The 12,731-nt window shown below is 54.2% G+C and overlaps 1 protein-coding gene across 2 annotated transcripts in view; it reads left to right on the top strand.

The window, feature by feature from the left end:
- The window catches only part of LOC308561218 (protein-arginine deiminase type-3), a 58,954-nt gene that overhangs the window by 11,898 nt on the left and 34,325 nt on the right, over positions 1-12,731 (top strand). Inside the window, exons 8-16 of one of the 2 annotated variants that reach the window (XM_081145926.1) lie at positions 102-205; positions 297-408; positions 2,196-2,303; positions 3,680-3,831; positions 5,358-5,502; positions 5,587-5,689; positions 6,998-7,077; positions 8,413-8,538; positions 10,136-11,296. In XM_081145926.1, coding sequence (XP_081002052.1) covers positions 102-205; positions 297-408; positions 2,196-2,303; positions 3,680-3,831; positions 5,358-5,502; positions 5,587-5,689; positions 6,998-7,077; positions 8,413-8,538; positions 10,136-10,369 — 1,164 coding nt within the window. In that variant the 3' untranslated portion in view covers positions 10,370-11,296. Of the gene's footprint in view, positions 1-101; positions 206-296; positions 409-2,195; positions 2,304-3,679; positions 3,832-5,357; positions 5,503-5,586; positions 5,690-6,997; positions 7,078-8,412; positions 8,539-10,135; positions 11,297-12,731 lie in introns of those variants that run through there. The other variant, XM_081145927.1, reaches the window with a different exon arrangement.

Here is a 12,731-nt window from a genome sequence, read left to right as displayed (position 1 = left end):
GGAACTGAGATGAAGCAGCGGCTCAGGTTCCCCGGGTTCTTGAATCACCCCGGCGTCTGGACACAGGGCCAGGTCTCCGTCTTCTCTGTCCTCTCCTGCAGGATTTCTCCGAGTCCCCGATCTTCACTGACACTGTCGTGTTCCGTGTGGCTCCCTGGATTATGACGCCCAGCACCCTGCCGCCCCTGGAGGTGTACGTGTGCAGGTGAGTCTGGGGAACACTGGGCATCCTTCCGACCCTGGTGGCCCCCTGGCCTGGTTTGGTCCTGAGTCACTCTCCCCGGGCTTGTCTGCAGTGTGCGGAACAACACGCCTTTTGTGGAAGCAGTGGCGGAGCTGGCCCGGAAGGCTGGCTGCAAGCTGACCATCTGCCCACAGGCTGAGAACCGAAATGACCGCTGGATCCAGGTACCATGGCCACCGGGCAGTGCCCAGCCAGGACACCGTCCTGGAGGGGGCGGCTGGGACCTAGGCACTGTGGTCCCTCTCTTCAGGAGGGCACTGCTCTTTATAATTCTAGACATAGAGCTCACATTTGCGTTACAGATGAGGAAAGTGAGGAACAGAGAGGTCTAGTTATTTGTCCAAGGGTGCACAGCTAGTCATCAGCACAGCCAGAATCAGCACATCAGTTCTGGTTCTCCAGAACTTTCTGGAGACCCAGACACACACTGACACTGGATTCAACACCCATTCACCCGCAGGATCTGGGTTAGGCACTGAGTTGGGCACACACTCCCTGTGCTTAGCAGCCTGAACCAGTGATTCTCAATGGATGGCGATTTTGTCCCCTGAGGAATATTTAGCCATCTCAGACATGTTTGTCACACTGAGGGTGGTGATACTACTGGCTTCTGGTCCCTGTGATAAAGAATTATCTGGCCCCAAATATCAATAGAGCTGAAGCTGAGAAGCCCTGATGTGGTAAATTATTGTGATAAAAATCCCAGCTCTTACCATCTAAGATGCAGCAGAGGCGGAAGGAAAGTGCCAGCCAGGTGTGCAGGAAGGTGACATCACCTCTGTCTAGGGGATCAGTGATGACCTCCAGGAGGAAGGGCATCCGAGCTGGACCAGATTTGGCAAATGGATGGGTAATGATTTCTGCCATTCAGTGGTCGCTTACTGCAGGCCATGTGTTATTACCATAGTGTCATTTCATCTTGACAACTCCCTGTCATTACCCACCCCAGAGACTCTCAGGGCTGCAAATGCCCAGGGCCAAAGAGCTGGTAAGGACCATGCTGGGACTCAGTGGATGGTGTTCTGGCTGAGGGGCAGCATGTGCAAAGGCCCAGAGGTGCGAGACACATGAGGAAGAATGTCATGTGCTCCCTTTGGCCAGGGCCAAGGTTCTGTGAAGGGTAGGAGTTGAGGTAGGAGACCTTGAATGTCAAGCTAAGGGGCTGTCATGGCTGAAGGTTCATCCAATGAGGTGGTTGAGGGCAGGACCCCAGAGTGAGACAAGTTGCATTTGGATTCTGGCTGTGCTGATGGCTAGCTGTGCACCCTTGGACAAATAACTAGACCTCTCTCTTCCTCACTTTCCTCATCCGTAACATGGGGTAATAATAGTGCCTCCTCAAAGATGTGTCACGAGGATTAATGGAGTTAATAATATGGATAAAGAGCCTAGGGCGGGGCACATAACAGTGAACTTCTCATTGGATATGTAGTTTGTCTCTGCTGGGCCATCTTTGCCTCAAGGACTAAAGGGGTCAGGACTGACCTCGGCATGTTTATGGGTCTGAGAGAAGACAGATCTGTATCTCCTCAGGTCCCCTCAGCCCTGTCCAACTGTCAACCCCTCATGACCACCTGTGGAGGCCGAGGTGCTGGCTGATGCCTAGCACCTTACTTTTCCAATTCAGGCCCCCCTGAGACCTTCTCTGTGTCCACTCTGCCCTTATCCAGCACGGGGACACTCCCAAGGTCATGTCCATGCTCCTATTCATTCCTGGTCTGTCTTGCTGTGTGACCCTAGGCAAATGTACCCCCTTTCTGAGTCTCCAAAACCTCCTCCAGCCAGCAGGCATCACAATCCCTGTCTCCTTCACCCCCCTGTGGCAGAGAACTCCTGTGAACAGTCTTCCCGAAGTGCTCAGTGTCAAGCAAGCGTGGGAAGTTGTTGACTGTCCACAGCTGGGTTTCTCTCTGTCTCTCTCTCTTTCTCTCTCTCTCTCTCTCTCTCTCAGGACGAGATGGAGCTGGGCTACGTGCAGGCGCCGCACAAGACCTTCCCGGTGGTCTTCGACTCCCCCAGGAATGGGGAACTGCAGGACTTTCCTTACAAAAGAATCCTGGTGAGTGGCCCCGGGCGCAGCCCAGCCCTGAGGGTGGACGGACATTACCCTGAGGGCCACACCAGGGTGTGGGGCGCAGGGGGCAGCACTGGGAACCACGATCTTTAACAACCGAAGGCGAGCTGCCAGGTAAAATATAGGAGATGCCCAGTTAAATTTGAATTTCAGATAAGCAATGAGTATCTTTTTGGTACAAGTATATCCCAAACATTGCATGGGACATACCTATACTAAAATATGTTTATTGTATATCTGGAATTCAACTTTTACTGGGCGCCCGGGGGGCGTGGCTCAGGGGTTGAGCATGGACCTAGGATCCAGGAGATCGAGGTTCGATTCCCTGTCAGGGCACAAGCCCAGGTTTTGGGCTCGATCCCCAGCAGGGGGCGTGCAGGAGGCAGCTGACCCATGACTTTCTCATCATTGATGTTTCTATATCTCTCTCTCTCCCTCTCCTTTCTTTGTTCTGAAATCAATAAAGACATATTTTTAAAAAAAAATTTAGCTGGGCATCCTGTATTTTCATTTGCTCAGCCTGGCAGTCCTAAACAGGGGAAGCAGGACAGTGCAGCTGTTAAAATCATAGGTTTTAGACTCAGAACAACTCGGCTCTGCCACTCACATGCTGTGTGACCTTGCATGAGTCACTTTCCCTCTCTGAACATCATCAGTAAAATGATATTGCCCTGGCCTCACAGGTGTTTGTGAGGCATCTCTGTGTCTGTGCAGAGGGAGCATGTTAGTATTATTGGTAATCAAGATAACTGTGAAGATGATGGTTGCTGGCCAGGACCTCCTTGAGGAAGGAGGGGAGATTCCATTGGTGCCTAGAGAATGGGAGGCCCCTCTAACCCCACACTGGATCACACAGGTGGTAGGGGCTCTCCTCCTTCTAAGAGGTGGCCCTGGGAAGGTCTCTCCTCTTCCAGAGTTGAAAGACTGAGGCTCAGAAAGCCATCACCAGCCTCTTGGTCCCCAGAGACAGGCCACTTTAGAGCAGCCAGATGCCTGCCCTTGGGCTGGACTTGGCAAAAAGTCGGTGCAGAGTAAGGGGGTGGCCATGGCCTTGGGCTCTGTGTCTAATGGGGGGTGTAACCAGAGCCCTCTCTGCTGTCTCCCTGTGACCACGGGGAATAACATCCTCTAATATGGCAGCAGGACCAGAGGGCCTGTGTGTTTCCCAACCTTGGCCCTTGCGCATACATGAAATATTGAATTGATCAGACCCTAGTCTTTGACTCAGTATTTCCATCTGAAGAATGGGCAGCCACTCCCACCCCATCTTTAAGGAATTCAGGATCCAGAAAGTTGCTTCAAGCTCTTCCTGGTGAGCCATCTGCTTCCCTCAGCAAGCCTGACTCAGTTTCTCCTACCAGGGTCCAGATTTCGGCTACGTGACTCGGGAACCACAAGACAGCTCTGTGTGTGGCCTGGACTCCTTCGGAAACCTGGAGGTCAGCCCCCCAGTGGTGGCCAACGGGAAGGAGTACCCCCTGGGGAGGATCCTCATTGGGGGCAACCTGCCTGGGTGAGAGAGGAGCATGGGGAGGTGTTGCTGGGATGGAGGCTGAGGCTGGTGGGTGGTGATGGTGGCTGGAGGGTGAGGGGCTCTTCCACTCCCCAAAGAGAACCAGAAAGGAGTGATAAAATTGTAGTCCTGGACGGGGGTGGGGGAGGGAGGGGCAGGGAGGAGGCAGCGGGCTGTTCACCAGACATTGTCCACTATTACTTCCAGAGTTTGAGAAGGCTAGAGTGAGCAGGGACCCAAGAGGTCGTTCAAACCCTTTATTTTATAAGCGGGTTGTGTTTAAGTCAGAGAGGGTGACCAACCTGGAAAGTAACGCAGAATGCAAAGTTATAACTAGACATAGGTCTTCCTTTTCAGAAAATAAATAGATGCTGCTACCAATTAATAGTCATAGGGTCCAGCTGGTGTGGCTCAGCTGTTGAGCATTGACCTAGGATCCAGATGATCAAGGTTCAATTCCCAGTCAGGGCACATGCCCGGGTTTCAGGCTCGATCCCCAGTAGGGGGCGTGCAGGAGACAGCTGATCAGTGACTCTTCATTGATGTTTCTCTCTCTCCCTCTCCTCTCCCTCTCCCTTCCTCTCTCTGAAATCAATGAAGACGTTAAAAAAAAAATAGTCATAGAAGAAAAAGCTTTAAGCCTCAGCAGTCCTGGGAGAAATTGTGTTTAAGTCAGAGCTTGTTTATACTATGATGTAAATGACTAATATCAGATCTTTTTCTGAGAGCAGGAGAAGGGAGGTACAGGACATGAAAAATGAGATGGCCGTAACACACACACACAGAATCACCGATTATGTCTTATTCAACATGTAACACCTGGGTACCGATGGAAAAGAGAAGGAACTGTATGGTTATGGTCATTTGCTGTGCAATAGGCCAACACACAGAACTAATAACCAAACTCAGCAAAGCAGTTAGAAAGACTTGGAATCAAATAACAGATGACTCAAGAAGCTTTGGAGGGGACTAACCGCCCTCAAACATATGACCCCACAGAAAGAGGGAGTGTGGGTAACGTCACTAGATGCTTTTTCAGAAGGCAAAGATGGGATTTAAATTCTCTACCATAAAATGCTGGGGCTCTGAGGCTCCTCAGGGGTGATCTTGTCCACCTCTCCCCCCACTGATGTGCAGGAGGGTGACGCTACAGCGAGAGAATCGTAAGATAAACTCAAGGAAGGAGCACCCAGCCATGGGGGAGGAAATGTAGGGGTGAAACCAGTCTCTTGGAGGGTGTGAGGAGGGGGTCTGAGGGCGGTTTGGAGGATTTGCCTGGATGCAAGACCCAGGTAGGTCACTGACCTGGTGCCAGTGACCTGGTGTGAATGACCTGTCCTGTGTCTGCCTCCTGGGGAACTCCCCTTGAGTGACATTTAAGTATACATATATAGTCTTTCCTGCTTATAAAGGCAACGTATGTTTTCTGGTAGATATTGCAGAAATCTTGAACTCTTGTCTTTCCATTTCGGCATAGATTTTTTTTTTCAGTTAAGCAACTTTTCTTTTAACCTCTTGGGCCCCAGGTCAAGTGGCCGCAGGGTCACCCAGGTGGTGCGGGACTTCCTCTACTCGCAGAGGGTGCAGCCCCCTGTGGAGCTCTTTGTGGACTGGCTGGCCGTGGGCCACGTGGATGAGTTTCTGAGCTTTGTCCCTGCCCCCGACGGGAAGGTGAGGACTCGGGCGACATGGGCGTTGGCGTCTGGGCCAGGGGATGAGCTGCAGGGGGCTCAGGCGTCCGCTGTCTCCACACAGGGCTTCCGGATGCTCCTGGCCAGCCCCGCCGCCTGCTTCAGGCTCTTCCAGGAGAAGCGCAAGTGGGGCCACGGCCGGGCCCTCCTGTTCGAAGGGGTTGTCGGTGGGTACCAGTGTCCCTTATCACAGCTGTCAACCCCCTCACCTAAAGCAAGATGCACGGTGACTTGAGAGAGGGATGGCACATTTTAAAGCAGGGCTGTCCCCCCAAATTCAGGAGCCCTCCCTCTTGCCACCACATGCCTTGTTCCTCCAGCCACCATGGGCCACGGCTGGGGCAGAGCTGGCAGGGAGCTCAGTGGTGGACAATGGGCTTGGGGTGGGCAGGGACATAGTGCAGACCTGACCAGCTTCAGGGGCATGTGACCAGGGTAGTCCCATGGGGCGCTCTGCTCAGAAGGGCCCTCATTTGAGGTTTAATGCTCTGCCCTCACTGTCTTGAAATTCTTAATAATTTGTGCTTTGTGAGTGAAATCTGATTGATCAACGGGGCATTTATTGGGGGCTTGGAGCCTGGGCTCATGAACAGTTCCATCTCCTGCTGCCTCCCTGGGTTGAGCCCCTTCTGCCAACTCCTCTGCCCCTTGAAGCCAAAGCCCAGGGCTCCCCCTCCCTGTCCCTGCCAGGTGAAGGCTGCAGCCCTCCCACCCCTGCGGGAGCCTGGGTGTGGGGAGAGCTGGGCATCTGGGAGAGGGACCTGGCATCACTGTCCCTGTGCTGGACTGGCAGCTCCGTGGGGCACATGGTGGGCAGTTTGGTACGGGATGATAGTGCGTGCCTTGTGGGGTGCAGTGAGGGTTAAGTGAGGCGCTAAATGTAGAGCTCTGACCTCAGGGCCTGTGCATGGTAAGAGCTGTATAAAGGGCCGCTGTGAGGTTGTGAGCTGCTGGCTCTAACCTCCCCTTCCCTGTCCAACCCCGTCTCCTCGGGCACCCCATCAAGCAGGCAGGAAAGCCGCCAGGCCTCCAGGGAGCCCCACGCTTCACCTCTTGGCGGCCAGGGACAGGGCCCAGTGGCGCCCACCAGGGCCGGCACGGGTGGGCAGTGGGTGACCCAGCCTCGCCACCACTGGGCAAAAGAGGAATCATCACCCAGTGTCCTGGTGGGGGGGGGGGGTTGTAAATTTTCAATAAAAGGCATTAGCACGTTCAGGGAACTCAAGTAAAGGTCTAAAGTTCATAGTGCTGTGGTCCCCTGCCCCTCCCTCCCCTCACACACCCAGACTTGCCCAGCGGCCAGGCTGAGCCCTGCTGGGTGGTGCCTACCAATGCCCAGAAAGGCCAGAGAGCTGCTGACTCGGCGAGACCAGCAGCTGTGAACTTGGCCCCTGCCCGGCTGCTTCCCAGAACAGGCGGCCCTCACTGCTAGTATTGTTCCTGCCCCTCCCTTCATGCCTCTCTCTCTGTCACAGGTAACGAGCAGGTCAACACCATCTCCATCAACCAGGTCCTCTCCAATTCAAACCTCATCAGCTACAATAAGTTTGTGCAGGTACAGGGCCATGGCTGCGACTAGAAGGCGGGCATGCCTGGGGACAGGGGTGGGGAGGGAAGCCTGAGGCTCACGGTTCATGAAGGCTCAGGCTGGAGCAAGCCTAGACATAGGGACTCTAAACCCCTCCTTTAACCCAAGAGAAATGAGTGGGTAAGCCATGTGTGTGTGAGGAGGACAAGCATTCCGGGCAGAGGGAACAGCACGGATGATGGCCCTGAGTAAAACAGGGGGGCCCGGAGTGTATGGCGATGGGCCAGGAGTTGAAAGAGTCACACGAGGCCTTGTAGGACATCGCTAGGACATGGCTATGGCCCTGAGTGAGATTGGAGGCCACTGGGGGTGGGGGTTTGAGCAGAGGAGGGACTTGATGTGACTTGGGCTTTGAAACAATCTCTCTGCTGCTATGTCGAGACTATTTCATTATATCATGGCAGGGGTGGGGGTGGTGACAGTGGGTCCCAACAGGAAGCATATGGCACCTCAAGCTGGGTAACTATAGAAAAATTTAATCAAGGGAATATTTACAAAGACACAGGCAGCCTTTGAGGACATCAACAAGGTCTGTACATTCTCCCCGTCTAGAAAGAGGGGGACTGTCACCACCCCTAGGCCTGAAGGAACTAGGGAAGGGAGCTGTTACTGAGACCTGGAGAGGTCACTGTGAGGAGAGGGAAGTGCGACTGGAGCTGTGACCTTCACAGCCAACCCACAGTGGCCTGGCAGGAAGGGAGATGGGGGAGCAAATCCCCCACTGCACTCTCCACCAGCCCCCCTCCAGTGTCCCCATTGGCTGAACCCACCCAGAAGCCAGTGGCGCGGGAGACCTGAGTCTCCAGGATCGGCCTCCCAGGGTGCAGAGCAGGGAAGGTGTACAGCGTGTCTGGAAGGGCAAACAGAATCTCCGGGGTCCTACAAGCACAGAAGCCAAGGTGGGGCTGAGTATGTAAGGCTTCTCTCGGGGACGGAGCCTGCAGCAGGGAGAGGGAGGGAGCTGGGGGAGACGGCAGGCGGGCTGGGAGGCAGACCTTGGGAGCCGGCAGTGTCTAGATGGTGTCAAACCATGAGACCGAAGGAGATTCCCTAAGGAGGGAAGGACCTAGAGATGAGAAGAGGTCCAAGGATGGAACACTCTGGAACGCTCTCATTCTGAAGCCCGCTAGTAGGACAGGACTGTGAGGCGTGGGACACAGGACAGGTATATCTGACAAAGGGGTGCAAAGATAAGGTTCGTGTGGAGAGTTGATCCATGGGCACCTGGGCAGCCAGACATGACCCCACGGAACCCCTGATACACACTGGCAGGGGCTCCCCAACTCTACCCTACTCCCCCAGAGCTGCATCGACTGGAACCGGGAGGTGCTGAAGCGGGAGCTGGGCCTGACAGAGCGGGACATCGTGGACATCCCCCAGCTCTTTAAGACCGAGAGGAAAAAGGCGGTGGCTTTCTTCCCGGACTTGGTGAGGCCACCATCCGTGAATTGAGGTTTCCTCAAATTAGGCTTCAAGCCTCCCCTCTCCATGTTTGGGATTGTGGTGGCTGGTGGGGTGGCAGAGAGCATCAGGCGTCCCCTGATGGCCACCAGAAGGGCTTCTAGTTGGGTGATGGTCCTGGTCACTACAGATACTCACTAGCCAAGCCCCTTGCTCAAGGGCCCTTGGGGAAGGCCCCTGCCCTCCTCCCAGGGACCCACTTGATATTTGCCGAGTGAACGGATGGTTACATGGGGTGGCGTGTGTGAAGCCCCCAGAACCAGCTGGGAGCCGAGATGCCCATCCCTCTCCCTTTCTCCCGGCTCACAGCTATTCATCCATCACCCATACGTTAGGGTACCCTGTGGGAGATACAGAGATGATGGAGGCTGCTCCCTGCTCTCAAAGAGCTTCCAGTATAATCCAGAGAGGAGAAAACTCTTGCCCCTCTGAGGACCTGTCCCAATGATCTGTTTTGTATAAAGTGATGTGGCCGTTCAGACTTCCAGTCTGAGGCAGGACTGAAAATCCAAGAAGGCTTCATGGAAGAAGTGGCCTTTCATTGAGCCCCGAGGGTTCAAAATTTGAGCTTGTATCTGGAACACCTGGACCACTGGGGCTCCACCCCAGGGGCTCTGCTTCAGCACGTCCGAGGTAGGGCCTGAGGCACTACCTTTCTAACCAGGACCCAGATGACACAGGTGCTGCTATTTGAGGACCACACTTTGAATAGCACCGCTGGAGGTCACCCAGTTCCCCTCTCCACACTCCCCTTCAGTCTCCCCCCATCCTCAAGAGGAACTCAACTCTCCCGTCAGCAGAGCCTTGCAGGGAGGCTGTCCACACCACCATTGCTTCACCTCCCCCTTTTCCTTCCTCTTTCTGGCTGACTTTTTTGCCTTCCTCGATTTCCCCACCTGCAAAGCCTCTTATCACTCCCCTTCCTTCCTGCATGTTTAAGGCGGCCTTGCAATTACATATGTGCCCCCAGAAGCTTGTGCGTGGGTTCAGAGTCTTGTGTTTGCAGGAAACAGAGGGCCACCCAAGCCAGCTTCAGCGAGAGGAAGATTTACTATAAGGACACGTGGAGCCTCTCTTATCTCTGTGTCTGTTTACTTTATATTTCCCCTCCCTCTTCCTTCCCCCCTCCAGCTTGGCTTCCTTTGCTTCTGTCCCCGAGCACCAATCTGAATACGGCCGCACATTATAGATACAGACAGAGAGACAGACTTGACTCTCCCGCCGTGTCAGCCTCAAATGCCTGAGTGACAATCTGGTCCAGATTGGCTCAGATGTCTACTCTGACCCACGGGCTAGGAGGCTGGGATTCTATCTCACAAGCCACCAATAAGGACAGTCGCCAGACAAATAAGTTACTGCGAGCTCTGCAGGTGCTCCATGGGGATGCACAGCTGGCTAGAGTTCTTACCGGCCCCAGTTCCCCTCCCACTGCATGAAAGGGCGAGTATCTATTTTCAAGGTTGCCTAACAAACAAATTCAGGTCCTACCAGGTATAGTGAAGGTGCTGGGGTAGGAGCTGCTGATGAACTGATGCCCCTGAGCTGGGACCTCACCTCTTTGCAGGTGAACATGCTGGTCCTAGGCAAGTACCTGGGCATCCCCAAGCCCTTCGGGCCCATCATCAACGGCCGCTGCTGCCTGGAGGAGAAGGTGCGGTCCCTGCTGGAGCCGCTGGGCCTCCACTGCACCTTCATCGACGACTTCACCCCGTACCACATGCTGCACGGGGAGGTGCACTGCGGGACCAACGTGCGCCGGCAGCCCTTCTCCTTCAAGTGGTGGCACATGGTGCCCTGAGCCTGTCCCACCCACCATCCTCTCCCCCTGGGTGGGACATTGGCCTGGGTGATGGAGACTGAGACAAGCCCCTAAATAATAAGTGTTAGGAGACCCCAAGTGTCCAGATGGAATGCCGAGGGTGACCCATCCCTCTCCGAAGCTGTTTTTCTACAAGTGTTCACTCCTTACTTGCAACCCATTTGGTTCTCAGGCTTGATTCCCCTTGACCTTCCGAGAAGGAGAGGCCTCATTTCTTGTGGCCTCTCATGCAATCAACACGACCCATGGGGACTCCTCCAAACATTCCCACCCCCAAATCCTTCATTTAGAGCCAAATTCACTTTGGGGTCTAGAAACATCCATGCATTTCATCTGCCCTTTTGGCCCATGTGTCCTAATGGAGAAGATTCTGCTTTGGCCGGATTGCCTCTCTCTCTGCTGGGACCAGCCCCAAAATCCGATCCCTCCCCGCAGGAGAGATTATGCCCATAGCTGCCCTCACAGAGAAGGAGCTGGGGGTCTACTTAGCTCAAGGTGGGACCATCACTCCACCTGCCAAACTCCTGACCAGATCTTGAACTCTCTGCCCCACCTGGTGCCCAGCATGAGCTTTCACCTGGTAGGTGCTCTAGGTGCATATAGAAGTAATGATAGTTGTGCCTTAGCCTTAGAAAGTCCCCATTGCCTGACATTCAGAAATCTGGCTTTGTACAAAAACCTCCTGGAATTTCTTGGAGATGAAAGTATCTGGGAATTCCTGGAGATTGGGAAGACGGGGGTACAGGGGTGAAGACATCCTCCATAATGCATAGGTGCTTTGTTGACCCGGGGACCTCACTCTGCGGGAGGGGACACCCCTGGCAGGGTTTAGCCCTGCTATGCCTCAGAAGGGGCCTACAGGGGCCAAGCCCACCGAGATAGCTCACAACGGGACGGCTCAGGGAATGAACCCGTGAGTGCAGGGGGAGGGGGAGGGGGAGATGAAGAGGGAGGGGGTGGTTTTCTCCAGATGTGTGTCAATGACACGTGTTCTATATGGGTCCAGCTGTGTTTCTATCACTGGCTAATAAACCTACAAAAGCACAAATGGTTTGAGCCTAATTTTGGCCCTTTTTGGGATCAGAACATGACAGTAAGAAATCTGGCAGTGTCCTGCAGCTGAAGCATTTGCTTGCCTGGCCCCTGAAGATTTTGGGGCTGATAAGCCCATAGTTTGCTAAGAGTGTGAGGTTGCTCTGTCCTGGCCACAGGATGAGTTAAGGCTGGCATGGACGCACAAATGCAAGCCCAGGGGTCAAGTGCTAAGAACAAACGTGGCAGGGCCAGGGGCCAGGCTGTGACCGGAAGGTTGCATTGTGAGTGTGGCAATTTGAGAAGCCGATGTGTGTGGAGCATGGGATGACCTGCTGCGAGACCTTAGCAACACCCCCTTCCTGCCCATGGGGAGGCCTCAGGAGCCCCATAAAAGGCCAGGTGGGTTTGCTACAGAGCCCCAGGAAATCACTGCCTCTGCTCATCACCGTTCCAATGGTGCTTGTAGCTTAGGCAGAATGAAAAGAAGACGTGGGGGTAGGTGGGATGGGCACTCTGCCCATACACCTCAGTCTCTGGGCAAAGCAACATTGCACAGTGGAAAGGTCATGTGCCTCAGAGTCAGACGATCTGGTGCAGAACTGGTACTTCTCAGCTGTGCACTTAACCTCTCTGAGCCTCAGTTTTCTCCTCTGCAAAATGGGCATAATAATTGTGCCTGCCTCACAGAGCTTGCATGCGGTTTAAGTGACGTGATTAGTAGCACAGTGCCTGGCACGTAGTAAGTGCTCAATAAATGATGACTATTGTTATGTAACATCCCCCAGACCCTTCTCTAGAGACTGCTCTTTAGATAAATTCCTAATTTCTGTACCCTAATAGGCAACAAAGATCCTTTGAGACCCAGATTTTGGAGGAAGGGAAGGGAAGGCTGTCCCGGCAACTCCCAGATCGTATCCTTCTGGGCTCAGCTTCAAGAGATGGATCCAGGAGGAGGCTCAGGCCCAGACAGGAACCTCAGGCCTGCCTTTCTTGTGGGCATTTACAGCTCTGCGTGGCACTGGGCCCGCCTGACTCACACTTTATTCAGAATTAGGAATACGTAACTGCAGGCCCTTGGCAGGAGGTTGCCCAACTCCCTGGTCTCCTGAACCTTGGCCGGCAGCCCCAGAGGGCAGGAGTGGCAGGCTGGGGCTGCAGGGAAGATGGCAGGAAAGGAATTCTGGACGACTGCACAGAGCCAGTGAGAACGGTCATTTCCTACAAAACGAGTGTCATCCCACAGCTCCCGCAGCATAGTGATGGTAGCTGTGGGCCATGTGCCAGGCACGTGCCGGGCATGTGCTAG

Source organism: Miniopterus schreibersii (genome assembly GCF_964146895.1).
Source record: "Miniopterus schreibersii genome assembly, chromosome: 8".
In the NCBI taxonomy this organism is placed as follows: Eukaryota; Metazoa; Chordata; class Mammalia; order Chiroptera; family Miniopteridae; genus Miniopterus; species Miniopterus schreibersii.
This window is presented reverse-complemented; position numbering and strand designations above follow the sequence as displayed.